This window comes from Ochotona curzoniae, unplaced genomic scaffold, assembly GCF_017591425.1.
Source record: "Ochotona curzoniae isolate NIBS_2020 unplaced genomic scaffold, NIBS_Ocur_1.0 contig_4792, whole genome shotgun sequence".
Taxonomy (NCBI): domain Eukaryota; kingdom Metazoa; phylum Chordata; class Mammalia; order Lagomorpha; family Ochotonidae; genus Ochotona; species Ochotona curzoniae.
Window position 1 is genome coordinate 6,875,268 of NW_024466389.1, and position 27,406 is coordinate 6,902,673.

Below are 27,406 nucleotides of genomic sequence, written 5' to 3' on the forward strand. Positions count from 1 at the left end.
TGCCTCCTCTTTGCCTGGGGTGTTCTCTCTTAGCATGTGAACATTCCTCGTACGTGAGGAAGCCAACAGGGAGGATAGAGTGACTAGCACGGCTTGGAAGTGACAGTGGTTGGATCTGGGCTTCTGACTCCACAGACTGTACTTCTTCTGCTTCGGCAGAATCTCACAGCCTTTGCACTGCAGGCAAGCATCCCCTCTGCATTTCACATGGGGGATTTTTGTATTAGATTTTGGAGCACTTGCATAGACTTGACTTGATTTAGCATGCCTAATCTATAAAACTCCCAAACATGAAACTGCATCATGTTGGTGCTTAAATAGTTTGGATTTGGGGTTTTCAGATCAGGGTTACTCAACCTGCACTGAGATTTTGGATAAAAATTTCTCTGTTGTGGGGATGTCCTATTAATTGTGGGATGGTTAGCAATATCCTGGCTTCTGTTAGCTGCCAGCAGCAACCTCTTCTGAGGGATAACAAATACCTCCAGACAATGCCAAATGTCTCCTTGGGAGCAAAACTGCCCTGGTTGAGAACCACTAAGCTACCCAATATTGTTTTTTCTTAGCATATTCCTTCTTGATTAAAAAAATATGATGTTACCCTTTGAAAAGCATATACTGAATATATTATTAAGCCAGTGTTGAATGTTTATTGACTCTCAAAGCTATCAGTTTAGAAAATACTGTATGCCCTTTGCCAGGAATGCGTAATACATTTGCAGATCATTAAAATGTCATTTTTTTCTTTGTCCTATTCTTTATTCTCATAGGTCTACCAAGGATTCCTCCTGTTTTACAGTAGTTCTCAACAATCTTCGTGTGTTTCTCATATTTGATTGGCTCCTGTTAGTCCATGATTTTCTTCATACTCCCAGTGATATTAAGAAACAGAATGTTACTCCTCGTCACCGGCACTCTAGCAGTGAATCCACTGTGGTTCCCAAAACTGTGAAGAGCGGAGTAGTTACCAAGCGGTCCTCCCTTCCTGTGTCTAATGAAAGACATCTGGAGGTCAAGATCAATGTAACAGGTGAATATACGTAGGCAGAGCTCACTGGTTCTGAGTTTAGCTGTCAGACTCAATCTCTGTCTTATTGGATAATTTCTCTTAATGCTTTTCATTTTTGACATGAGCCCATATACATTTGCATCTTTTAAGACTAAAGGACTGCATGGTTTCAGAGTCTCTTGTTCCTCTGACAGTGTGTGTGTACCTGGCCTGAGCACCTGGCTGAACACTGGTGTTTTTTTCCCCAATGTGAAGTCTGGTTTTAATTTCTGATTGATCTTTAGGACCCAACACATGGATCTTAACTGAATCTTGGCAAATGTAGTGCCTTGGAAAAATTGCTTTTGAGGGTGAATCAGTCAGAGGGTTGTTACTTTCTATCCCTTTACAGATGGACTTCCTTTTGTTTTCCTTTAACTAGAGAGCTCGCCCGGTGCATCTGTGGGGTTTGTGTCAGGAGGGCTGTTTGTCATACCCTCTGCCTGCTTCTCAGTGGTCTTGATGCAACTTGGTAGCACAACACGTTTTAAATGGATTCAGGCACAGATGCTTGAGCTGCAGATGATTTTTTACAAAAGCACCGTGTGCAACAGAGTGAATTTGCCGTGTGTGAATGAATTTGGAAAACTGCCTGCTGGCTTAAAAAATCTCAAGCTTGAATGAGTCTATGTTCTGTGTGAACAACTGGACCAGCTGCATAGATCCAGCATAGTGCTTATGATGTCTAACCAATTCTAGTATCTGAGTCCACCTCCTGAGGTTTTCTAGCAAGGTGCTACTTGGAGAAAGGATGCTTTCCAGGGTTTCTGAGTGTCTGTCAGCCTTCCCAGAGGACTGGGATGTAGTTTCTCTCTCCAGCTTAAAAATAGATGCTTCAGAGAGAAACCTAACCTTGGGTCGATTGCCATTGCTTCCATTGCAGGCACGGAGTTTGTGGTCGTTGAAGATGTGTCCTGCTTCGATACCAATGCCGTCATTCTGAAAGGCACCACAGTGCTCACCTACAAGCCCCGCTTTGTTGACCGCCCCTTTTCAGGCAGTTTGTTTGGCATTGAGGTAAGAATTTTGTGAGTTGATCACACCATCACATGTTTAGCTCTGAAGAAAAGCATTATCATGTGAGGGAAAAGAACTCATGGATTTGGAGGGTTCTTGCAATGTTCTGAAGTTACTGAGTTACTGTAATATGTGAATTCAGACCTGCAATGTTAGGCTGTAAACCGATGGAGCGACTTTCTCTCTTAGCCCCTTCTCTTCTCTTCTCGTCCCTGAAAGCCTGTCAGGCAGCTTGTTGAGGCCTCTAGTTCTGTAGGTCTGCTTCATGGCAGATTTGTAAACATGAGGCAGCAGATCTCCTTTCCCCACACCAAGTACTGTCCTGGGAAGATCTAGGGCTTTTGGGTAATGGAAACGTGTTTACATAAAAGGTGTGAAGGATCTTGGGTAGTTTCTAACTTTTGGAATATCTGATCTATGAAAAGGCTGGAGAAGCACGTGTAGTCCCAGAGTACATCTCTGACCGTGGTGCTTTAGGTTCTGATGTCGTCTCGTGGAGATCCTTTGTACTGGAGTAGCCTTTGTAGCTAGAAATTTCATCTGCAGTACTAAGCAAAACCTGCTGTCTCTTTCCAAGCCAAGGGAATGTGACAGCTTCTTGATTCCATCACATGTTCTTAATTCCCTGATCTCCGCTCACATTCCTCTCGTTACAATGTGAGAAGAGTTGGGCTGGGTTCCTCTCCCTCTACTCCTGAACTGTTCCTGCCTTTTCTTTCCACCTGTGTTGCTCAGAGGTTGGATGAGCAATATGTTATGCTTTTGTGGGGAGATGTGTTAAATATAAATATAAATGAATAAAACTTATAGATATGTCACATATTTAAATAAATATTGATAGATTGATTTGGAAGGCAGAAATATTAGGGGGAGGGATTGAAAGATCTTGCATCTACTTCCATCCGAATCTCTCGTGTGGGTGGTAGGAACCCAAGAACTTGGGCTGTCAGCTGCTGCCTTCCCAGTCCTAAGCAGCAGCAGCATGTGCTGTACCACAGCGCTGGCCTCCACACCTCTTTTCTTGGCCACTTGTTTTCTCATGTAAAGAAGGCTCAGTGTGAGAGGAAAGATTTACATGCTGATGTGATGTGAGTTGATCTTGAAATCTCAGTTCAATTTTCTTTCCAAACCACCGCACTACCCGCTTTGAATGAGAAATGTGGGTGGTTGATGAATGAGCTGTCAAGCACAGCTGAGTTTGTATGGCAGAAGCCCTGCAAGGAAGATGAAACTTCCTTGCTTCACAGCCTCAGTAAAGCTGCAGGGCAAGATGTTGGAGACCCTTGGAAGCTCTGCTCAGTGTTGTGCTTTTCAGTTAGGTTAGGACAAACCCTCAAGGGGAGGAGAAGGGACAAAAGAGCCTAAAACAAATGGTACCTTCCTTGCTGTGTGCACTGCTAAGCACAGTGTTAGCCTGGGAGTCCTCCTGCCTTCTCTCTCTCCCCACAAATGATGATTATTTCTTGTAGCATTTTGTTATAGAATATTCTAAACATGTAAGATAAGCAGAATAATGTAGTGAACATCTAGGTATCTACCATCCGGCTTTAATAATTCATGTATTTATTTTTAGTTAAGGAAAGGGAAAGTCACCTTTACTACACATAGGTAACCTCTATTGACATTTGATTTTTTTTTTCTGAAAATAGAAAGTCATGGAGTAGTACTATTTGCTTTGGGCTATCGTTTCATATTACCTGTGCTATAACTGTCTTCTTTCACTCCATATAATCTGTTTAACACTCATTTCTAAATGGCAACAAATGTTCCGTAAAACAGAAACGATATCCCTTTGTTGTGGTTTATTTTTTTTGTCAAAAATTTTTATTTTATATACTTGAACATCTGAGAAAGAGCTCTGTGAACTTTTCTGTATTTTGCATTATTAACCCAGTTTCTAAAGAGAAGTTAGGAATTTGGGGTACAAAGATGTGAGATCGTCATGGCTTTTGGGATGAATTTTCCAGGACCCCCTTTCTCAGCGTGTGTGCTTGTGTGTGCTCTCGGTACTTGCCGTGGGCCTTGTGATGATACAGGACTGATGCCTAGTCATCCCTGCCCTCTGCATTTTGTTCTCTAGGTGTTTTCATGCCGACTTGGGAATGAACAAGAGACAGCACTTTCAATTATCGATCCGGTACAAATTCAGGTGGAGCTGGTGGGGAATTCTTCTTACCAGAACAGCTCGGGACTGATGGATGCATTCAATAGTGAAGATTTTCCGCCTGTCTTGGAGGTAATGGTGAAGGATCTCTCACTCTAGAACCCACTCAAACACCTTCCGTTGTCAGCTTCTCCCAGGCTCAACTGGGCAGAGGCAGTACAGAGATTTGGTTCTATTTCTGTCCTAGGAGATTTGGGGAGGAGAAAAGACCTTCTTGTTGCCTGATGCCACGTTGAACTTCTGTGACAATTTACAGGAAGCAGAACTCAGAGTAGGCAGGGGTATTTACTGTGAGTGGAGCTCAAGGTCGGGTGAGTCCCTGGGGAAGTGCGGCTTGTCAGTTGGCAGAGTGGAAGAGGAAAAACATTTGATGTTACAAAGCAAAGTCTTTGTGGAAACAGAAGCTGTTGGACCAGGCCAGTCAGCTGTGCAGGCAATGGCAGAGGACCAGAGGGTATAGCCAGACAAGGGAGAGTTAGTTTGGTGTTTTCATGAATTGGTTGAAGGAAATAGTCTATTTGCACCATAGAAGATTGAAAAAGCGAGAAAAGCCTTTGGGTATTTTTGTCTTAGTAGTGTCTCATGGGCAGATAAAAAGTGAACGAGGCAGCACACTGCATGTTCTGATGGTTCTGTGGCATTGCCGTTCTTAGTGTTCTGGCAGGGAGGCTGCTGTAGCCTCCCCACCGGCAGCCAAATTGCTAATCTCTGAGGAAGACTGGATTTCAGGAAACACCCTTTGTCTGTGTCTAAGTTGATATGTTCAAAATTATGTTTAAAGAAAGAAAAGATAGGGCCCGGCGGCGTGGCCTAGTGGCTAAAGTCCTTGCCTTGAACGCGCCAGGATCCCATATGGGCACCAGTTCTAATCCCAGAAGCTCCACTTCTCATCCATCTCCGTGCTTGTGGCCTGGGAAAGCAGTCGAGGACAGCCCAATGCTTTGGGATCCTGCACCCCTGTGGGAGACCTGGAAGAAATTGCTGGCTCCTGGCTTCGGATCAGCACAGCACCGGCTGTTGCGGTCACTTGGGAGTGAATCGACAGACGAAAGATCTTCCTCTCTATTTCTCATCCTCTCTGTATATCTGACTTTGTAATAAAAATAAATAAATCTTAAAAAAAAAAAGAAAGAAAAGATAAATTTTGTTCCTTAGTTTAAAAATTTAAAAAATTAATTATATCCATACCAAATGGATTAGGACGTGTTACTGATCTATATTCTTGTTTCCACCAAGCCGTTCTCTGATCCTTCCTGTTCATGATTAATGCACTTGCATGGAAATCATCCTGCTGACATATTAAATGTTACAGCAATTATTCTAGCTTCATATTTTTATTTGGTGCAGTTATGTGACCATTTAAGCTCAAGGCTGTCCTACTTCATGGTTATTACTGCTTACTTTCAAGATCTTTGCAGTGTTTAAGTGAGAAAAATCTTTTAAGTGAGGACTTTTAAAACTTAAAATATGAATTCTATCTGTTAAAGTGTGGATGTAAAACCAAGTACCTCTAAAAATGTGCTACCTTTTGCATTTTTTAGATTCAGTTGCAAGCCCTGGATATCAGACTGTCATATAATGATGTTCAGCTGTTTCTTGCCATTGCGAAATCCATCCCAGAGCAAGCTAGTGCTGCGGTGCCGGAGCCAGTGGCCTCGGAGTCAGACTCTGTTGGCAGTCACCTCTCGGGCACAGCTCGAGTTGGAGAAGAAATCAGAGAAGGGACAAGACATAGCTTAGATCCGGTCTTGGGTAGGTGTCTGACATTAAACCCACCCAGTGCTACTACCAACCATTTTCCCTTTTTAATCTTAAACTTGTTCAGAATCTAATTGTATGTCATTAAGTGTAATTGTGAGTCATGACTCTAATTTTTTTTTTAATTTAAAAACAAACCAAGTACCCTAAAAGAACCGCTGAAGCCTATGCTGTTTTTCTTCTTGCAATTAATTCTGGAATTATATGGATAATGCTAAAATTTAGTTTTAAACCATAAGTATTTTCCTCCAAGTTATGTGGATAATACTTAGTTTTAAACTTTTAAAAACATAGGCAATATAAGGGAAAGACTTTACATGTCAGGTACATTTGCTGGAAGCCTTCAATGAAAAGTCCATTTTACATATGGAACTGAAATATGTTGATTGCCAATGTCTGAATTTCTTAAGTTAGTCTGTGGATTAATTTCCATAAAATTGTTCCTTAGAGTTACAATTGGCAAGACTGCAGGAGCTGGGATTCAGCATGGAGGACTGTCGCAAAGCCCTGCTGGTGTGTCAAGGTAATTTGAATGAAGGTTCCATGACCTAGTGCTTGTATCTAGAATATGCTTCCTTTCCCTCTCCTCTCTCTGTGCTGCTGCCTGTCTGGAAGACCCCCCACATGTCTCTGCATTTTAGATAGTTAATGATTTCTTGGGGACAAGAAAGTGGGCTCTGGAGCTGACTGCTTGGGTTGGATCCTGGGTTTGCCCCATCTCAACCATTCATGAATGAGTGTGAGCCCAATGCTCGGTCTCCTGGACCTTAGTGCTCTGTTGTCTGTGAAATGAGGTTCAGGAGACACCATTCAGAGGGTTTATGTAAATACTTCATCGTGTGTAAGTGCTTGAGAAGCACCTGCATGGCACACTGTGAGCCATTGGCACAAAAGGTGGTGGTAATAGTGGATGTGCCAGTACTGCTTCCTGCACTCGCTGAGTTCCTATAGGCCTGTCTCTTGGATTCCCTGTTGACTTCCTAGCTCATGGCTCTAGCGGTGAGCTTTGCTTCAGCTGAGGAAACTGGCTCAGGTTATGGAAGCTTGTGTTAGTGAGGCCCCAGTTGGTTTGAGGTAGGCCCTGACTCCAAGCCCGGGTTTTTTCCCGAGTCAGGAAATGCTCCCAAGGTTGTGTTTCCTTGAGTTCCTTACACCTGTGGGTGCCCTCTCCCTGTCTGATTCTCTGTGCTGTGCTCAGCCATCCACTTCTGTACACGTACATTTTGTAAACTGGTAGATTATGTGGTAAATATAGTCTTACAGGCTTTTTAAGTAGTATTTTATTGAAATATTTTATTATGGTTACTTAATATTACATTAGCATCTTTCTATATCATTAAATCTTTTGTAAACTGATTTCTTTTTACATTAGCTCTAAGAATATATTATACTTTCTAACCTTTCACTTGTTTTTCTTTTTTTTTTTAATATACATAGTTGTGTAGTAAGCATATTTTTGGTGTGAACTTTTGTCTTTTAACGATGCCCTTGATAGACCCAGAATTATAGCCACTGGATAAATGTGTATATTAAATTTTTCATGCCATGTAGTGGACTTGACAAGTCTTTTTTCTGAAAAGGCTGGGCCTGAAGTGCCTCATTGTTTATTTGTGAATTGACCAGAATCTGGAGTCTGAAACAGTCCCAGAAATTTTTAGATATTGGATAACCTTTATCTAAAATGTAACCCTTAATTAAGTTTACCTTTTCCGTGCCTTTCACTCTTTTCTTTAACAGTGAAAGCACATTTAAAAAATGTCTAAGAAACTCTGTGTCTTTGTTAATTTGTTTTCTTTAGTATCTAAAACTTCATGCTATCATTAGTAAGGCTGGTAATAGAGCTGGGGTTTATCACACCTTTTGAACAAGCCGGCCTTTGCTGCCAAAGCTTCGAGTGTGCCCTGTATTTTTTCCTCAGATCAGCCCTATTTGTGGATATGTGGGTGCCAAAAGATAAGTACCACCCTGATCCAACAGCTGGTACATACAGAACCAAGTCTGGATCCCATGCCCTTAACCGCTTACACCGTTCCCTGAATGTTCTCTGGTGATTTATAAGTGTTGCTTTTCTGGATTTTTTTTTTTTTTCTTTTCTTTTGAGAGGAGTAGAACTCTAAGCAATCTGTTCATATTTAGGTAGCTGGTATTTAACTCTTGTTTATTACACACATGCCATTCTCATGTTGCTGGTTTTAAGGAATTTATGATTGGTTGAGAAGATATTATACACACAATAGGACATTTGAAAACAATTAAGCAGTGTACCACAATATGCAAAGCTAGGTAGTGAAGATGAACTGCTTCAGCACCAGGTAGCCTTTAGAGGCTGGATCCTCTCATGTTCTTCCTGTCAGTGGTCTGGGTCAGGTCCTGACAGGTGTGGTGAACTTGAACATAAGATACAAAGAAGGCTGCCTTCTACCACTTCAAAACAGGATTCCTATTGTTAGGCTAAGTCTGAGAACACTTCTGGAATCAAGGCTCCTTTGGGCTTTCCAGGAGGTCCCTGACAAACTTGGTTTTTTCAATTTGCTGGGTTAAGCTGTGGAAGTTGGTGTAAGCTGATCCCTTTTAAATTTGTTTGAAGGGCAACTGAAGAAGGCAGCAAGTTGGCTGTTTAAGAACGCAGAGCCCCTGAAGTCTCTGTCGGTGGCCTCCGGCAGCCGGGACAGCCCTGGGGCCGGGGCAGCCGCCCGCCTCTCTGGCGTGGAGATCAAGGCCGAGAGCGTGTGCATCTGCTTCATCGACGACTGCATGGACTGCGATGTTCCTCTTGCTGAGCTCACCTTCTCCCGTGAGTGCTGTCCTGGTCTTCGGATGAACCCAGTGATAGCTGAGTTACTGGGGCCCTTTTAAAATGTCAGCATTCATGGTGAATTCTGCTTAATAGTATGAAATTCAGTAGGGTAAAATTTAATTGATGATTTTCAGATGCTTTTTATTATGTGTATAAAAAAAAAGATTTATGTGTTTGTTTGAAAGGCAGGGTTAGAGAGAGAGAGGTCTTTTATCTGTTGGTTTACTCCTCAAGCTCCTCAAATGGCTGTAGTGGCTCAGGTTCGGCTGAAGCCAGGGCCTAGGAGCTCCCGCCCAGTCTCCCACATAGCTGCTGGGCCACAAGGACTTGGGCTGTCTTCTGCTGCTGCTTACTCAGTCTGTTAACAGGGAGCTGGATTGGCAGTGGAACAACCGGTACTCAAACTGGCACCCATGTAGGATGCTGGGCCCTGCAAGCTATGGCTTAACTAGTTGTGCTGCAGTTATGACTGTGTATTTTAAAGATGTTTGTAAGCCTTTGCCATATGTGGCCTTCTGCCTGTAGCTTAGGAATAGTAGAAACTGTGATTGATATAATTCTACTGTGTTAATAACAGTAGCTAAGTAGCTCTTGACCTATTTTATGTATCTAAAAATGGTAGTGAATGCAATTACTAACTAAAGGCATTTAAAAAAACAAGTTCAGAAAATAATGTTTTTACCTACTTACCTCTTGAAAATTAACAAATGCCTAGAATCTTGTTGGAGAGGTCACCTCTTTGCCCGTCCCCATGCCAGTGTCAGAGGTGAGCGCTCTTTGGGTAGGAGCTGTTCTTTAGTGGAGCAGGGCCAGGGCAGGTCTGCTTTATCCTGCAGCGCATCTCCACAGGTGCTGTGGCAATGAGGTGGGAGAGCAAGTGAACACCTCCCTGCTGTGTCTGCCTTTCTTGCCATCTTTCCAGCCTGCTTTCACTTCAAGTCTAGTTGCTTCTGAGGCCTTAACTTGACTTCTCTTCCCCTGTGCTTCTAGAGACTGCCAGGGTTACTTAATTGAAGTTGTTCCTGGAGATTTTGGCTTAATTAAAGTAACCCCTGGAGATTTTTGTAAATAGGTGTTCTTTTGACAGAGATGAATTAGATGATTACTTATTTTTCTATGATAATCCTGAAAGTTAAAACAGTGTTTTTTCAGAACATAATTACTCTCAACACTATGCATTCTCTAAATGTGTTTATATAGAAATATCTTTTTTAGGTTCCTACTGATTTCAACGCATGTGAGTGGTAGAGCTGGGAGGCACAACATTTAAGGAAGTGCCAAAAAACTGGACAGTCACCATAACTAATACTTAATGCAGTGTATTTTAAAAGTAAAATTGGTACCAAAGTCTCTGACCAGAAGTTGGGGTTGTGTGTGCTCACACTGAGGCCACTGATGTTAGCGGTAATGTCCTTCCAGGGCCGTCTGCAGGCAGTGCTCCTCACCCCTGGCCCACTGCAACAGTAACATTTGCTTTGCTTGCAGGTCTGAATTTTCTCCAGCACATGAGAACCAGCCCTGAGGGCTATGCCCATTTCACTCTTTCTGGAGATTATTATAACCGTGCTTTGTCAGGTCAGTATGAAAAAGCATATATTGTCATGGGATTTAAAAAATAAATTTAAATGTTTGTGTGATGTAAATTCTACCTGAGGAAAAGGGGAGTAGAGTCAGGGTGAGAAAGATTAGAAGCAAGTGTCTGGTAGGCACAGAGATACAGTTTTTTGTTTTTCTAAAATGTTATCAGGTTGCAAGTGAATTATTTAAAAAGATGTTTTCTTGGTTAATTCTTCTTCATGCTGGAGTTTGACTCATTCTGCAAGAAGACATTGCTCAAAACTGAAGGTAGCTAAATTTTCAGTGGCTCTCTAAATCCATTAGTGTTTTTAACCTCAGGTCTCCAACTCCCCTTTGGTTGTTTCCTTGGAAGTATATGCTGAGTCAGTGATAACCTACCCCCTAAAGCAGGCACAGTCCATCAGACAGGTTGAATCTTAGAGAATGTTTAATTCAATTATACTTCAAAGCGTTTCCAGGTTTCTTGCTTCCAGCCATCGAAAGGACCAAGACAAAGGCCAGAACAGGTTGAAATTTTAAAGTCAGCCTGCACTAGGGCCATGTGATTTAAGCTGTACACTTCTTTGTCCTTAAGAGAAATGAAATGATTTCCCAGAAGCGTTGTGCGCAGGAGAAGCACGGTAGTCCCACACAGTTGGAAGTGTAAACTGATGAGTGATTTTTTTTCCCTTTGATGTCAGTGAAAAATTCAGCCTCCCTTGGTTGTGCTGCTGCTAGTGGTTGCAGGGAGCATATTCGGTGTTATGGTAGTTAGCATTTCCCTGTGTTCTGGAGTCAGTTAAAGAGAGCACTTGTTTCCTATTGTTCAAAATGCTTAACTTTAGAATAATGACCCAAATCTTCCCAGCTGACAGAAACTCTTGCAGGGCGTATGGTAGTTATTTTTTCTGAGAATGATTTATTTTCCTAAACAAAATGTTGCCTACTTTTGAATGAACACATTCTGGTTACTAAGTGCCAAATGAAGTAAGAAGAGCAGTGTAGCTATTCTGCATTACAGATTGGCTCGGATTTCTGTAGGTAAATCACCTACCCTGTGACTAACTGAAATAACAATTTTTCATATCCAACAGATAGGTAAAAATTAGTTTTGACATTACTATGTATTGGTGAAGATTTGATCCATAGTTCCTGTTATTAGACTTGTATATCACAGTTACTAGTTGGGAAAACAATTTGACATGATCAAGTAAAGTTGATTTCAAGTATACCCAACCCAGCAATAAACTGCCTCCAGGTGTGTCACTCAGAGAGTCACTTGTTTGTGTGTACTAGAGTAAGAGTACAAGACAGTGAGTGTGTCATAGCAATGTACATCAAATATGCAATAATATGCTCAAAGACATGTTATTGAGGAAAATAGAAACTTGAAAAGGAATATGCACAGGGACTCTGTTGTGTAAAGATCATAAACAGGAAAAGACAAGTCAGTATGTGCTTCAAAATTATATATGTGATAAACTTAGGAAGATCAAGCAAATGCATAATCAAAATGTTAAGACACTGTTTACTTGGAGTGTGGTGGGAAGCATTGGGAGGAAAAGGGACGACATTGGGGAGTGGCACTTGGGGACTTGAAAGGAATGTGTACATGTGTATTTGTGTTGTTTTCCTTAAACTGTACCTGTGTGATGTTTATATACCTTCATATTTATGACTGTATTTTAAGATTTAAAAGATGTGAAAATATTAAGTTCATGAGCCTCCAAATTTATTCATTGAATATGTCACTCTTGCAACCAAAGAATCAAATGTAACAGTCATTATGCTACTATTTTTTGAGCCTGAATTAAGACACCTTTTTCCGTCTTGAGTGGCTCAGCAATAGGTCCTGCTTGTGCCTCAGTGGGAGAGGGCATACATGCTCCCTACCCCCTGCCAAGCATGGCAGGGGCACCTATCTGCTCTTCCCTGGCAGCCTCTGGGCAGCGCAGCATCTGCAGGGGGACCTCTAGCTAAAGGTGGTACTTTTGTGGTAAAATTGAATTGCAAATAGAAAGGCATTAAGCTCTAGTTGTCCTTTCTGAGTGTTTGTCAGATGGGTTCCCTGGAGCTCTGATAACTGCTGCACGGTGCCTTCCTTCCCATGTACTTCTAGGTTGGGAGCCGTTTATTGAACCCTGGCCGTGCTCTGTATCCTGGCAGCGGCAGGCAGCTAGTCGGCTCCATCCTTCTCGCCTGAAGCTGGAAGTGAAGGCCAAACCCCGCTTGGATGTCAATGTCACTTCTGTACTGATTGGTGAGTGGGGAGTTGTCTTTACAGTTGGTCCCTTCCTGTGTCTGAGTTCCTGGTAGCCACACTGACCTTCATGTGGTCATCTCTGCTGTTCTCCTGTCACAACTGAGCTGGCCTCGTGGTTCTCCACCTGTTCCCCTAGCCTGGGCATCGCTCGTTAATGCTGGCAGTTCAGGAGCAGCAGCTTAACTCATTAGGACACACAACTTTCTCCTCCTAATGTTTGGTCACTAGGGCTTATTAGGTGTTCTGGAAGTGAGTTTAGATTCCTTCCTCTCAAGTTCACAAAGAATCCAATAAAGACATGACTTTCATCTTGCCTGTGTTGTTTGCCGTCGAGTAACATGTCGACCTCATTGTCAATGTGATTTTGCGGCAGGTGCTGCCAGGCCAGTGGTGTGTGTTCTGAATGTTTCCATTTGACACTGAGATGTATACTTCTGGATATGAGAGAGTGAATAAGAATCCCCTGCACCCACGCCCCCCAGCACTGCCCTTGCAGTTCTCTCTTCCTACATGTCTGTCCTATAAAGGAACAGCAGCATCACCCTGCTGTTGGGTAGAAGATGCCTCCACTAGGAAAATCCACGCTGAGTTGCTTTAACCATTTACTGATTTTGGTAATATTGTAGTTGGCATTGAATCATAACACACTTTTGCAAATTGTCAGCTTGCTTCAGTATGTATGTATGGGATTGAGGCTACTGAAATACCCATTTTGTTACTCATGTTAGAATAAGAAGGAAAGAGCAAAGTGCAGTGAAATGAGTTCCTAAGGTTTTGACTTCTAAGTTTAAAATCAGATCATGATCAAATTTCATTTATTAATCTACCTAGACAGTACTATCACTTACAGAATAGCTTATTTTATGATACTTCTATACTTAAATATGTCTAAACCATATTAGTTTGACTCCCATATTGTTTCTCATATAATCTCTTTCTTTAAAGATTTATTTGTTTGAAAGGCAGAGTTAGAGAAGAGAGATGGAAAGACAGAAAGAGATCTTTTATCCACTGGTTTATTCCCTAAATGGCCACAGTGGCTAGGGTTAGGTGAGCCTGAAGCCAAAAGCCAGGAGCTTCTTCCAGATCTCTGATTTTTCCTGGAGCTGAATCAGAAGCTAGAACTCAAACCAGTGCCCAAATGGAAGCCATCATTACAGGTGGTGGCTTATTGTGCTGCACCATAGTACCAGACCTTACATAGACTTTTAATTTTGAAGATTAAGCATCTTTTATTTGAAAATCTGTCATAAGCAAGAGCTTATCTCCAAAGGATTCTTGTTGGTATTTCTGATGTGCATCTGTTATTGTAAAATTATTATCCAGATCATCCAGGTCATCTGTGGTATAACAGGTTAAGTGCCAGTTGGGATACCCACATCCCAAGTCCCTGGCTCAGCTCCTGGTTATTCCATGCTTTCAATCCAGTTTCCCTGCTAATGTTCCTGGGAGGTTGAAGATAGTGGCCAGAGTACTTGGGCCTCTGACACCCAAAGGGGAGGCTCAGATGGAGGTCCTGCCTTCTGCCTTCAGGCTGGTCTAGCCTTGGCTATTGTGGGAATCTGGGGAGTGAAGCAGTGTAGTGCGCAGTAGCCTGGGGCTGAGGGCTGGAGCCTGGAGCTCAGTCCTGGCTTCCCAATCTTGGAACTTTTGCTGCTGCCTCCCAGGCTCTACATGAACAACAAGTGGAGTTGGGAGGCGGAGCTGGGGATCAGACCCAGGCTCTTTGAAATAGATGTAGGTGTCTCAGCTGGAGTCCTCACCACCATAGCAAACACTGTCCTTACTGGTTTTTGAATAGCCTCCCAGCTGGTCTCTGTCTACCAGCCCACTCCTTTGCTGTGGCAGGCTGTGCTCTTTGCAGGCCCAGTTCTTTCCTTTTTCAGACTTTCTTTGTTAAGTGATACTGCAGTATGCTCTGCTAAAGCCACATCTGAGTATTCACTTTTCCCTAAATGTACCATGTGCTTCAGCGTCTTTCTAGATGCTGTTTCTTCTGTCTGGAATGTTATTCGGATCTAGATCAAAGGTCCCAGGTCTCTGAAGATTTCCCTGTTTTTTCGAGTATACTACCCTGCTTGGCCACGTGGAGACAGTCTGATGTGTCTCCCCATAGAACTGCATTGCAGTTTGTTTTAGGCAACGTGATTGTGTTCATATAGCTCCCTTGCAGTGGAGGGTGAGGCTTTCCATGGCGTGACCTTATCAAAGCTTAGCAGAAGCCCTCCTTCCAGGGAGACATGCTTGGTTTTCTGAACAACGGTGGTATGACCTGAACCCTAATTTTCTCTATTTTCTTTAATGTCTTTGGGATTCGCTGTAGATCAGTATGTGAGTACCAAGGAGTCATGGATGGCGGATTACTGTAAAGAAGATGAACAAGCAGAGGCAGCAAAGTCAGAAGACTGGATGGGCTCATCGGTGGATCCTCCATGTTTTGGGCAAAGTAAGATCTTCCTCTGCAGATGTGTCCTGGAGTCCCTGTTGATAGAGCAAGGTTTCACTGAGAAATTAAATTGGAACCATCGTTCTCCTGGGGCCAGATAGGAAACTCTGAGTAGCATCTGTAGTTCCGTTTTCATCTTTAGAGAGAATTTTCTGACATGAATTACTGAGTTTTGAATTTTGGTTCTAATTCTGCTTATGTTGGGGAAAAAGGATGTGTGGGACATTCCTGCTCAATTCCTGTAGCCTGTGTGTGAGGTGGTGTACCTGAGGATGCCTCAGCACCAGCACTTGGATAGCTGTGCTTTATTTGGCATGACATTGAATTTCCAATTGGTTGTACATTTTAACTGCATTTGATCTGTTTATTTTCATGTTATTTGGCAGGGAAGGAGGTGGGTGGATTGAAAGACAGGTAGAGAGAGCTCTTCTGTCCTCTGGTGCACTCTCCAGAGCTGAGCCAGGCTAAAGCCAGGACCTCCGCTGGGCCTCCCGCTTTGGGGGGACCTCAGCACGTGAGCTGTCACTGTTGCCTTCCAGGGTGTGCATCAGCAAGAAACTGGGTTGGAAGTGGAAAAGCCAAGACTGAAACCAGGCACCCCAAGGTGGGGTGCAGGCGTCCCAAGTGCTATCTTGACGGTTGTACCAGACATACATCCGCGACAAGATTAGAGAAACTCATTAGGGCTTAGAGCTTTTCTTTTTATTTTCGTTTTTATTTGAAAGGCAGAGTGACAGTAGAGAGAGAGAGAGAAATGTCCATTTCCCGGTCTTCCTCCCCAGCTGGCTTGCAGCCGTGGACATGCATCCCTGCACTCCCTCCGAGGCTCTCCGACCTCCCAGGCACACTAGGGGTGCTGGGCTGGAAGCGTGACTGCTGGCACCTGAACTCAGTCCTCTTTGGGGTGCTAGCATCACAAGTGGTAGCTTTACCTGCTGTGCCACAACATTTTTTAGAGATTTATTTTATTTTATTGGAAAGTCAGCTCTGGAAAAGAAGGAGAGACAGAGAAAGTTCAATCCCCAAGTGGCTGCAATAGCTGGAGCTGGGCCAATCTGGAGCCAGGAGCCAAAAGTCTCCTCTGGGTCGCCCATGTGGGTGCAGTGTCCCAAGGCTTTGGGCTGTCCTCGACTGCATTCTCAGGACATGAGCTGGGAGGGAAGTGGAGCATCCAGGACACGAACCAGTGCCCATATGGGATCCTGGTGTGTGCAAGGTGAGGATTTTAGCCACTAGGCTACTGTGCCAGGCCCTGCGCCACAAATTTTTAAAAACATCCTCACTAGTTATCTACACCTAAAGATGGAGGCTTTGGCTGTATCCCATGCAAATCAAAGTTTTTAAAATGGGAGCCCTATATTGTTAACAGAATCTGAAATAATTAAATACTCAGCCTTTTAAAGAAAGCAGTGTGAATTTCTTCAAAGTGTCCTCTCTCGTTATCTCCTGCCTCACATGGAGGTCTGTTTTCCTCAGAGCTGAGGCGATTGTGTTAACTGCATGCTCTTCATTATCCCGAAGTGATTGTCACCCAGCTCAGCCCCTCTCTTGCACGGTGGTTTCTTTGGGACACCGGGCTGGACCTCACAGATCCCGTCAACGCTTCAGTGTTCCATCTGGTTTGCATGCAAGCCATGGAAGATGGGTTTTCTGAGTGTATGAAGTATTTGTATGGGCTCGTCTCTTCTCAGGGTGTATCTGCCTGTGCTTGGGAGGGAAGGACAGAGACGCCAGCTGTGCTGGTTCGCTGTGTCCCTGGCAGCTGCTGCTGTACCTCAAGGCCAGAACCACTCAGTTGTCGTCAGCCTCTCCTCTGGCTCCTCCTGCAGCCTTCCCAGTTGTGCTTAAAGAAAATAACCTGGTCTACCAGAAGACTTGTTGATCTCTGTACTATGCAACGTTTCCAAGAGAGTGTTTTTCTGAAAGCCAGAATCTGCAAACAGGAAGGCCTAAGCTTTGGGATTTTGAGAAAGAATTTTCTTGTCCTACTACTTTTCTTTTTTCATCCTGTTCCTTTTAAAACTTTTCCTCTCTTTAGTTAGCAGGCTGCCTTATCTATGTTAAATGCCAGGGCCATATTAATACTTGCTTTATTTACTTAGAGATTTTTATGACTACTTGGGCTTCTAAAGGCATAAGCAGGCATAACTGAATGTGCATAAATTTCCAAGCATATTTCTTGTTGGAAAGTCCTGGGAGCTAGTGTAGCTAATCCCAGGATTGTGTTATTTTTGTAGACCTGCTAAAATGCTTATTGGGCATTTACTTTGCAACTCAAAAATTTGATTATAAGCCTGTAGATTTTAGTCAATAATATTTTATCATATTTCCTCATATTTATTCAAGCCAGTCTCAAAATGAGCCTTTAGAATACCTCTTCCTCAGCCTGAGGGAGCGGCTGATCTCTGCGTGTGGGCCTCCTGCTGCCCTGACTGCGGGCCTGGCCCAGGAAAGCCAGCACTGGGGGTGGCACTTCACTGAATCCCTGTTGAATTCCAAACATGACAGTGTGCATCCTCAATATCCTTGAAGCGTTCAGACTTAACTAGGTGTAGATAACGCTGTGAGGTCATCCCTTGGCGGTGGTTTAGATCTGGGCCCCAGCCTGGCCTGTCCTCCCGGATGTTTGACACCCTCGGTGACTGGCATATGCTCTACTGTTTCCCAGTTGGATTGGAGCAACTGCCACCAGAATCTGTAGTGACTGGCTTCTGTTAATTTTTCTGTGCCATTTAAGATCATAACATGCTTTAAGTGAAAAATCTCCAAACCTTTATCATTCCGTTCAAGAAAAGATTTGATACATTTTATTCTCCTAATTCAGAGAGAAAGAAAAGAAGTGTGGTGCTTTAAAACCAGCCCTGGGATAAAGTCCTCTGGCCACTCTTGCTGTGTTTGCTTGGCCAAGTAGGATGTTAGCTTTTGATCACCACTGAAGGGAACCATCCTGTGACTGCATGGTGCTTGCCTTTTTTGTAACATTCTCTGTGCTTATTGTTTGCAGGGGAGTCTTCTTCACTGTATGTATCTTGCCCTCTAACTTTGTCTCTCCTGTCCACCAGGCCTCCCCCTTGTCTACCTTAGAACTAGGAGTACAGCCAGTCTGACTAACCTAGAGCACCAGATCTATGCTAGAGGTACAGTACAGCCAAGCGGGGGCGGATTTTCTCTGCTTAGTTTCAAATGTGGGTTTTTTATTCTTTCTTTCTCTCTTGTCAATGGAAGCTGATGTGGGTATTCCCAGTTGAGTACTGTATTAGCAACAGGCAAGAACATTTCCAGCTGACGGACAGAGTGACATTTTCTGTCAGGAAACCGTGTGCTGACTCTGATCTGGATGTCTTCTGTTTCCCTTAACTTTTGGTGGAAATGGAACAAACTACACAGCGCATGATGTGGAAACATCCATGGTCAGTTAGAGTGAGCTGCTAGCATAGGAAAGCAGGTAAGTGGAGGGCCAGCATCCTCCATCCGCCAGGCAGCAGGTGTTCTCATGGGAATGCAAGGACATTAGGAAGTTAGAGTTACAACCATGGAAATGGAACAAAGGAATAAATCCCCAGTAAATGGTTATATGGACACAAACCTGTGTGCTTTAGAGATAGAAAAGAAAATGTTCTTTATTTCTGTCTCTGACCTTTTGAGGTTCCTTGTGAGTTTGGCCAGTGAGTGAACACAGGAGAGCTGGGATCTGAGGGGTTTGCTCTTTCCTTTGCTTTAGGGAGCATGATTTAATCTGAATGATTTATGTTCACCTGTGGCTAATTCCAGCCTTGGATCATTGATGCATTTGTGTTCCCCCCCCCAGGACACACGATGATATTGATACGGAAGCACATTGCCTTGGGGTTTTTTTTTTTCAGTTTTGTTTTCTTGGGGGATGGATGTTTGAGGAAGAAGTTTCAGAGAAAGCCCATTGCTGAATGTACATTGCTCATGTGTTTATCCTTCTACACTTTTCTGTGTGTCATTTAACCTTTCTGACTAAGCTGAGCATCACTCCTACGTAGCCCTGATGAGGACAGGGAGACTCAGAGGGGGCCCCGCTGTTTGCCTTCCCTCAGTGGTAGACCTGGCGCGTCAGTCTGCCCGGGGACTGGCAAAGCAGGTCTTTTCCGTTCTATGGAGTTGCTTAGATAGCATGAGAACCTGCACTGTTTAGAGGGGCTGATTACTCTGGATCAAGTCCAAGGGGAAAGCCGTTTTTGTAGCACACCTTTTTGAAGCTGAACTTGGATGTGAGAGGTTTGTGGTTCATTCAGCTCAGAGCTGAGCTTGGTCACTTGAGGCCAGCAGGGAACGCTGTGATCATTGATAGATGTGGGGATTTTTTTCCTCTGGTGCTGTGCCAAAGGCGAGTGCGGAGTTACCTGGGGTCTGGGCAGATGCTGCATGGCTGCCTGCTTGTGTGCTCCCCTGTGTCTTACCCTCTGAGGAGTGGTTTACCGAAGTCTGTTACGTCTAATCCACCTGAGAAGCTTGGGGATCCAGCGTTTGCCTCCCCATGCTGTTTAATTCCAAAGCAGTGTGCTTGTGAATATCCTTGTGTGATTCTGAGCACTTACTCCATATTATAAAGTGATCAAAGCCGTCTGCCACCTGTTCTTTTTACATCTAATGGAAACTTACAGTCTGGCTCACAGTGGGATATGAAAGCACATCTGGCTTCTTTTCCTCCTGGGTCTTTTATCTACTGTAATAAAAGCAGCTCGCTCATTGCTCTCCTGGAGAGGGAGGTGCCTTTCAAAATGCTACAGTAAATACTGTTTACCCTGCAGACAGCTCTTAAATTTGTACTCCCCCTCCGCTCTTGTCAGCAGTCTTACAACTACTCCTTAATTTTCTACTTGATGAGCACAATTTTAAAGAAGATTTATTTGAGTTACAGAGAGATCAGGAGAGAGAGAGAGAGGATCAGTCAGATCTGCTAGTACACACTGCCAGTGGCTGCATAGCCAGGGCTGGGCCAGGCTGAAACAGGAGCCAGGAGCTTCACCCTGGCTCTCACATGGGTGACAGGCACCCAGCCCTTGGACCATCTTCTGCTGTTTTCCCCAGGCCAGTAGTAGGGAGCTGGATCGGAAGTGAAGCAGCTAGGACACAAACTGGCACACTGCTGTGCCACGATGGTGAGCCTAGTTGTTTTTTTTAACCTTGAGAATTCAGTAGGACGTTGGGGTGGTAAATGGGCATATTCGTCAATGGAGTAGACACTCTGGGTCACAGTGTCTCCTTGTTTGTCCTTCTGCTTGGTGGTATACCTGCTTGGTGGTATACCCTTTCCTCCACTGGATTGCTGCTGCCTCTGTGATCCCTTCCAGCACCTCTGTGCAGTCAGTCCCAGAGGGGGCACAAACCCTTGGTCACAGGGCCGACATCTCTCCTCAGCACTACCCCGAGACAGCCCTGCAGCCCCTGTAGAGGTGCCTGTGGCAGGATCCTGGGTGGCTTTGGATTTCTCATGATGTTTGTAGTTAGGCCATCTTTCTCCAGAATTTGGTTGCTTAGATTTTGTCCTGACCCTGGTTTCTTTCCAGTGTTTCTCACTGGAAGCTCCTGTGTGAAATGTTGCCAGCTTTTAAGCTCCTTGTGTGGCCTCCATTGTGCCCATCATGTAGCAGGTGGTGGCGATACCTTTGTGTATGTGTGTGTGTTTAAGATTTATTTAGTTTTATTGCAAAGTCAGATATATAGAGAGGAAGAGAGAGACGAAGAGAGAGAGGAAGACCCTTGGTCCGCTGATTCACTCCTCAAGTGGCCACAATGGCTGGAGCTATGCCGGTCTGAGCCTCTTCCTGGTCTCACATGTGGGTGCAGGGTCTCAGGGCTTTGGGCCGTCCTCAGGCCACATGCAGGGAACTGGTTGGGAAGCAGGACTGCCAGGACACAAACTGGCACCTATATGGGATCCTGACGTGTGCAAGGTGAAGATTTTAGCTGCTGGGCTACCGCACTGGGCCCAATACCTATGTTTTGAAAACATGAGCTAAGATTTTTATTTGTAAAACTTTGGAATACTATATCCCTGATTTTCCAGGGAGGAAAAAACAACTATTAATATGAGGGACTTGCAAAGAATGTTAAGTCCATGTACTCTATCTTGCTACAGTTTGGCTTATCCATCTAGAATATATTTTTGGGGGATACTGGGGAGTGTCGCCTGTTTGTTTCGTTTTTGACTCTAGCCATGGTAGTGCCTGATGATTGCTTTTCAGAGAGCTCACCTGTGCAACACTGGGAACATTGGGGGCTGGAAGTAGTCACAGGGGCCCCAGAAAGAAGTGGAACTTCCGTTTGTCCTTTTGACAGTTCTGTGGCTGTTCCGTCTTTCCTCTGCTTTGCCCAAAAGCTGGTTGTGGGCACAGCCCAGGATGGGAGGGACTCTGCCAGCAGATAGAGACGCCTGCCAATCTCTGCTTTCTGTCTGTCATCACAGAGGTGAAAACCCCCAAGCGTCGACAGCCGTTTGTCCCCTTTGCCCTGAGGAACCAGACGGGGTGCACTTTGTGGTTCGCCACCCTGACCACCACGCCCACCAGGTAATCAGCTCTTGGCCTATCTGCCACCAAGGCCTCCTTGTCCAGTACAGCCCAGCCTGCCCAATCTAGCCCAGCCCAACCCAGCCCCACCTAGCCCTGCCCTGCCTAACCCAGCCCCACCCAGCCCTGTTCTGCCCTGTTCCGCCCAGCCCAGTCCAGCTCTGCCTCGCCTAGCCTTGCCCTGCCCCTCCCAGCCTTGCTCTGCCCAGCCCAGCCCTGCCTGCCCTATCCTGCCCTGCCCTGCCCTGCCCAGTCTAGTCTCACCCAGCCTTGCCCCACCCACCCCCACCCTGCCCAGCCCAGCCCATCCCAGCTGAGCTTGGGACCCTTCGTTTTCATTGTGATTTTTTAAAATTGTTTTTTGATAAAATTTAGTTGGTACTGGGTTCTCCCCACCCCTTCCCCCAAGTTTCTTCCCCCTCCACTGTTCTCCCCTTCAGGTTCATTTGCTGTCCTGATGAGACTGAGATTGGAATCCTCTGTAATGTGGGTCCTGGGCTTGGCAGGTCATTAGGCTCCTGAAGCAGGAACGTGCTAAGTTTAAAGTGGAAGTCAAATAAGTTAAGCGTACGCATAGGAAGTGTGAAAGGAGCCATTCCATTATATCTGTTCAGAATGCTGTTACAAACAAAATGAGCATTTACATAAGCTGAGTGAGAACCTTGCTCTTGGCTCAGCATTCCAAATACATGATTTGCCCAGTGAGGTGCACAAAGCACAGAAGATGAGGGACAGAATCCATTCGTTAGAAACCACATTTCTCCTGCCTCCAGAAAGTGTGGCGCTGATCTAGAAGATGTGTCTGCTGGAGTCCCCCTCGCCTCTTAGCCAGTACTGTGCAGGGCCTGGCCTTCGTGTCTGTGTACTGCACGCTGCTGCTGGAGTGAGCAGCTTGGTCAGGAGAGCTTGCAGCTGTGTCTCCAGCCCAGAGGTGACTGGAGTGACGGCCTGTCCAGCTTGTCCTACCCAGCCGGCTCGTGGGTGGAGGGGGGGGAGAGCAGAACAGGCTGCCCTGGTCCCCAGGGCTCTCATGATGGGGTGTTGAGGAGAGCTGGCAGTTATCTGCTTTGCCTGCAGGGCTGCACTGTCTCATAGCGGGAGTCCAGGCGTAGTCCCAGAAGGGAACAGCTCATTTCTGGACGATGCTCACAACGTCAGTGAATGGCGAGAAGTTCTCACGGGTGAGGAGATTCCCTTTGAATTTGAAGCAAGAGGAAAGTTAAGGCACAGGTAAAGTGGGTTTACTCTTTCTTTAAAAAAATCAAAGTAAATGTAAGCAGTTGTTCTTGATGCTTTCCCTTACCAATAATTTTAATGTTTTTATTTTTAAAAGGTATCTTGAAAATCGATGTTGACCGATTTATCTGTCTTTATCTTAGAAATCCATTTAATTCCATTAATTATCTGTTTATGTAACATGTTAGGTGTTTCACATAACTCCCAAAGATTCTCAAGACTTGTTCATTTCATTCTTATGCACACATGCACTTACGTATATTCATATGCACACACATATATACACATAAGCACACATGTACACGTGGCACATGCATTTTATCCGAATGCATTCATGTACACATATGTGATATGTTCACACACTTGTGTATGAATGTGCCGCATGGTACTTTGAGCAAGAAGGTAACTTCAGGAAGCAGAGGCAGTGCTGATAATGTGCACATCCTGGTTCTAAGACAGCTGGAACAGCCTGTCTTGGAATACTGCTAACTGATGCAGCCTCTGAAGTAGCCAGTCAAAGAACTGGGGTGAATGTGGGAAAAGGTGATATCTGAGTCTTGTGAGATCATAAATTGTTTATTAAAAATTAGAAATGTTTTGAATGGAAGCGGGCTCCCCAATGGAAATGAATAGGTAAAGGCTCAGTGCTTGATTTGGTTGAAATTTGAGTTTGTTTTGGGGCTGAGTTGCAAGGGAGGAGACTGGCTTCAGCTTCCTGTCTTGATGTGGCTGTGTGCTTGTCGCGTGGCTATGTGCTTGTCGCGTGGCCATGTACTTGTCACGTGATTGTGTGCCTGTCATGTGGCCGTGTACTTCTCTTGCAGCCCTGAGTCCCTGTGTGCAGGCCTCTGCCTCCAGCAGGCATAGCTCCATTTCCCGCAGTAATGTCCTGGCACAAGCTTCACCCAATTGGCAAGGGTTCTAAGCCTGTGGATAGCTGGGGGCCTGACAGGGGCAGTTTTTTTCCCCCAGTCCATATGCTGGGCAGACATACCTGCAGCAGCTTCAGAGCTTCCCAGAATGTGTGGCATGCATTTTCCTGTCCTTCTACCTGGCCTTTGGAGCAGCAAACTGTGGAACAGCCAGCACTGCTTCTGTTATATCAGAAAGTCAGTTCCGTTTTAGTTTCTGTGTTTAGTAACCCATTTCAGGTCCCACTGTTCTGCTTGAATTCATCAAAATAAGTGCCTTTTCTGGCATGTTCCTCTTTGGCATTTTATTCCTCCTCCATGCCTCATTCTACCCTTCCTATGGGCCTCACTCCAGTTCCCCATTTCAGACTTCTGGCTTGAATTAGGCAAAATCTAAAATAGAATTAAATGTGCAATTTCCTCTTTCCTTCTGTTTCGTCCACTGCCTTCTGCTCCAATTTCACTTGAGCACTTCTGCCCTGAAACACTGATGGCTGTTTCTCCTACCCTGTCCAGTCATGTGGGCTGAGGGCAGATTGCAGACTGATCCTGAGAGAGCAGCTTATTCAACAAAGGAAGCAGGAAGGCATGTTTTCTGAATTTCGAAGAGTATAACTGTACAGTTATATCACTAGTGCACTTTTACCACGCCATTGAAATGATTGTAGTTGATGTCCTTATTTCTTAATAGTTGGGGAGGGTTGGTGAGGAAAGGCTTAAGGTAGTGTCCAAGATTCAGGCTGTGTGAAAGGGAGGGCGAATGCGCTCTTGTTCAGGCTGGACATATCTGAAATTTGTGCCCCAAGCATGAAACCCAAGTACATTTGTCTTTCGATTACCTTTTTTTTTTTTTTTTAAAGAAGATTTATTTTATTTTTATTACAAAGTCAGATATACAGAGAGGAGGAGAGACAGAGAGGAAGATCTTCTATCTGATGATTCACTCCCCAAGTGACCACAATGGCCATTGCTGTGCCAATCCGAAGCCAGGAGCCAGGAACCTCCTCCATGTCTCCCACACGCGTGCAGGGTCCCAAGGCATTGGGCCGTCCTCAACTGCTTTCCTAGGCCACAAGCAGGGAGCTGCCGGGATTAGAACCGGCACCCAAAGGGGATCCTATTAGATTCTTTGTGTCTGCTTTTCTTCCTTTCCTGACATTGTGCTTACTGTCTTTCCCTGTGTTCTGTTTGACAGACACACCCATGACCTCCGCATTCATCAGCTACAAGTGCGAGTGAATGGCTGGGAGCAAGTGAGCCCCGTGTCTGTGGACAAAGTCGGGACCTTTTTCCGATATGCAGCTCCAGATAAGAATTCCTCTTCCTCCACGGTGTGTGGCCATAGATGGGATATTTAATGGAGCAATGTGTCATGGCCACATGCCCTTAAAGCCAGGCAGTCAGATGGTTAAGCCATTAGTAAGTCTGCTTTAGAGAGGTTTTCATGCCTTTTATTTTCTCAAATTTAAGAAAGAAAACAAGGTTTTTTTGGTTAGCGATTGATAATCGGTATGTAGATAAACCAGGAAATAGTAAATTTCAGTAGGAGAACAAGATTTAAAATCAGCAGCAACACATCATCTCTGGTGCTGATCCTGGCTGCTCGATGTGAGTAGAGTTGTCCCTGGATGTCTAGAGCCTCCTCCTCTGGCCTCAGAGCTGACGTGCTCAGGCCGGTCTGTAAAGTGGTGTGCAGTTCTCACATAACATATGCAGCCTTGTAAGCTTTAAATCGTCTCTAGAGAACCTGCAATGCCCACTGCAATGTAAGTGCTGAGTAAGCAGTGGAATAAAGATCTCTGCGTGTTGAGGACTGGCACAGCTATTTCAGCATTTGATCCATGATGGCATGAATTTGTAGAGAAGAAAGGCCAACTGTGTTGGCATTGTTTGACATGTTGTTAATTTCCTTTATACACTTTTTTTTTAATATATATTTCTTATAATAGGACTTGGAGTCCTTCTGTGTGGCTCAAAGCAATATGTCTGTGGTCATTAATTTTTCTGATCACACTTAGTGTCACATAGCCTTGGTCTTGTTTTACCCCAGCTTGGAGCCCTGAGGTTGGATGGCCAGCCTGCAGGCATGATGCAGGTGGAGGCTGTGTCCGGGCTGCGTGGCTCCCAAGGGTGCTCCTGCTGCGTGCGCATACTGTCACGGCAGTGTTGCATTTGCCCTGTGGGGAGCAGTGATCGGGTGGAAGTGCAGGTCTGTATAGACCCTGTGACTTCCGCCAATAAAAATGTTCTTGGAGAACACTGTTCTGTGAGTGTGTCTACTATTATGGTTACCTTTTAAAAAATACCCTTCTTAGAAAAACAACATGAAACTTAACGTTTCTTGATTATCTTTTTGCCTGAATAAATGTCTGATATTGAAAGGACTAATCTACACTGCCCCCTCCACCACCCCCGTTCCATAGTTACCTTTCTCTTGTTTTGATGTATTCTGGAGAAATCCTACATACATTGAATTACGAGATGAATGTTGTTTTCATCACATCTTCCAAGAAGAGATGTTTTCTCTGCTCAGTGAACCATGCTTTGCCCAGAAGTGCTTACAAATGCTGCCCTTTTAAACATATGGCTTTGTTGTGAATTTAATGACACCTGTTCCCTGAGGCCTCTGCTGACTTCCTGATCTTGGAATCTTTCTTAGATTGGCAGCCCGAGCAGCAGAACAAACATTATACATCCCCAAGTCTACGTGAGTATGACGTTCCTGTTTATGCTGTGTATTCACTGCACATGACGCAGCGTAGATGTGCACGACTCGGTGACTGAAGGCTGTAGGACGTGTAGGGTTGGGAGTGATCTCTTCCCTTTCTGTGAGTGACTACCTTCCTTTTCCAAAACCTGCAAGAAGATTTGCTCACCTAATACATGAAGCTGATTATTACCCGGAAGGAAAAAGGGCAATTGTGTTGATCTGATATCTCCTTTTTCTGCATTAAGGTGGAAACCAATTCTAGTATGTCTGCAAGCATTTCATAAGCTTTAGCCCAGAAGTCTCAAAAACAAACAATAGGTGGGAGTTGTGGTATAGTGGGTTAAGATACCACATCAATGCCAGCATCCCATATGGGTGTTGATTTGAGTCCTGGCTGTTCAGTGTTCTCGGGCCTCTACATCCATGGTGAAGATCTGCGTGAAGCTCCAGGCTCCTGGCTTTAGCCTGGCTCAGCGCTGGCTGTTGTGGCCATTTGAGGAGTGAAGCTATGCAGGGAAGATTGCTCTGTTTGATTGCTCTGCCTCTCTCTCCTCACCCCCTGTAATTCTCTCTGGGTTTGATTTTCAGATAAATAAATAAACCTTACTTTTGTGAGTAAACAACAAGGAAAAATAGTATGATTCCCTCCCCTCCATTTGACTTCTGAAGAATTATCACGAGACTCCATTAGTAAGCTTTTTGAAAGTTTTTGTTTATGGTATCTTCTCCCTGAGGATCCGAAGTTTTGACATACGGAATTTTAGGTGGACTCAGAAGGAATGATGTCCAGATTTTCTTACAGTTGTTATTGATCTTGATTCTGTTGAATCTCAGCCGGGCTGGCTCAGTGGAATACTGAGCTTTCATGATCCCCTTGAGAACCTTCTCGATTTATAGCTTGGCTCTTTATTTGAATTTCCTGGAAGTCTTGTTTCAAAACATGGATCTCTTTGTTTTATA

General features: G+C 44.5%; 1 protein-coding gene across 3 annotated transcripts in view; it reads left to right on the top strand.

The window, feature by feature from the left end:
* Window positions 1–27,406, top strand: part of VPS13D (vacuolar protein sorting 13 homolog D) — a 245,173-nt gene that overhangs the window by 72,403 nt on the left and 145,364 nt on the right. The window contains exons 30-43 of one of the 3 annotated variants that reach the window (XM_040987935.1): window positions 771–1,030; window positions 1,932–2,065; window positions 4,146–4,301; window positions 5,771–5,981; window positions 6,436–6,510; window positions 8,575–8,781; window positions 10,270–10,359; window positions 12,461–12,601; window positions 14,928–15,050; window positions 18,113–18,192; window positions 21,489–21,589; window positions 22,667–22,819; window positions 24,932–25,067; window positions 26,396–26,443. In XM_040987935.1, coding sequence (XP_040843869.1) covers window positions 771–1,030; window positions 1,932–2,065; window positions 4,146–4,301; window positions 5,771–5,981; window positions 6,436–6,510; window positions 8,575–8,781; window positions 10,270–10,359; window positions 12,461–12,601; window positions 14,928–15,050; window positions 18,113–18,192; window positions 21,489–21,589; window positions 22,667–22,819; window positions 24,932–25,067; window positions 26,396–26,443 — 1,915 coding nt within the window. Of the gene's footprint in view, window positions 1–770; window positions 1,031–1,931; window positions 2,066–4,145; window positions 4,302–5,770; window positions 5,982–6,435; window positions 6,511–8,574; window positions 8,782–10,269; window positions 10,360–12,460; window positions 12,602–14,927; window positions 15,051–18,112; window positions 18,193–18,492; window positions 18,496–21,486; window positions 21,590–22,666; window positions 22,820–24,931; window positions 25,068–26,395; window positions 26,444–27,406 lie in introns of all 3 variants that reach the window. The other 2 variants (XM_040987936.1, XM_040987937.1) reach the window with 2 other exon arrangements.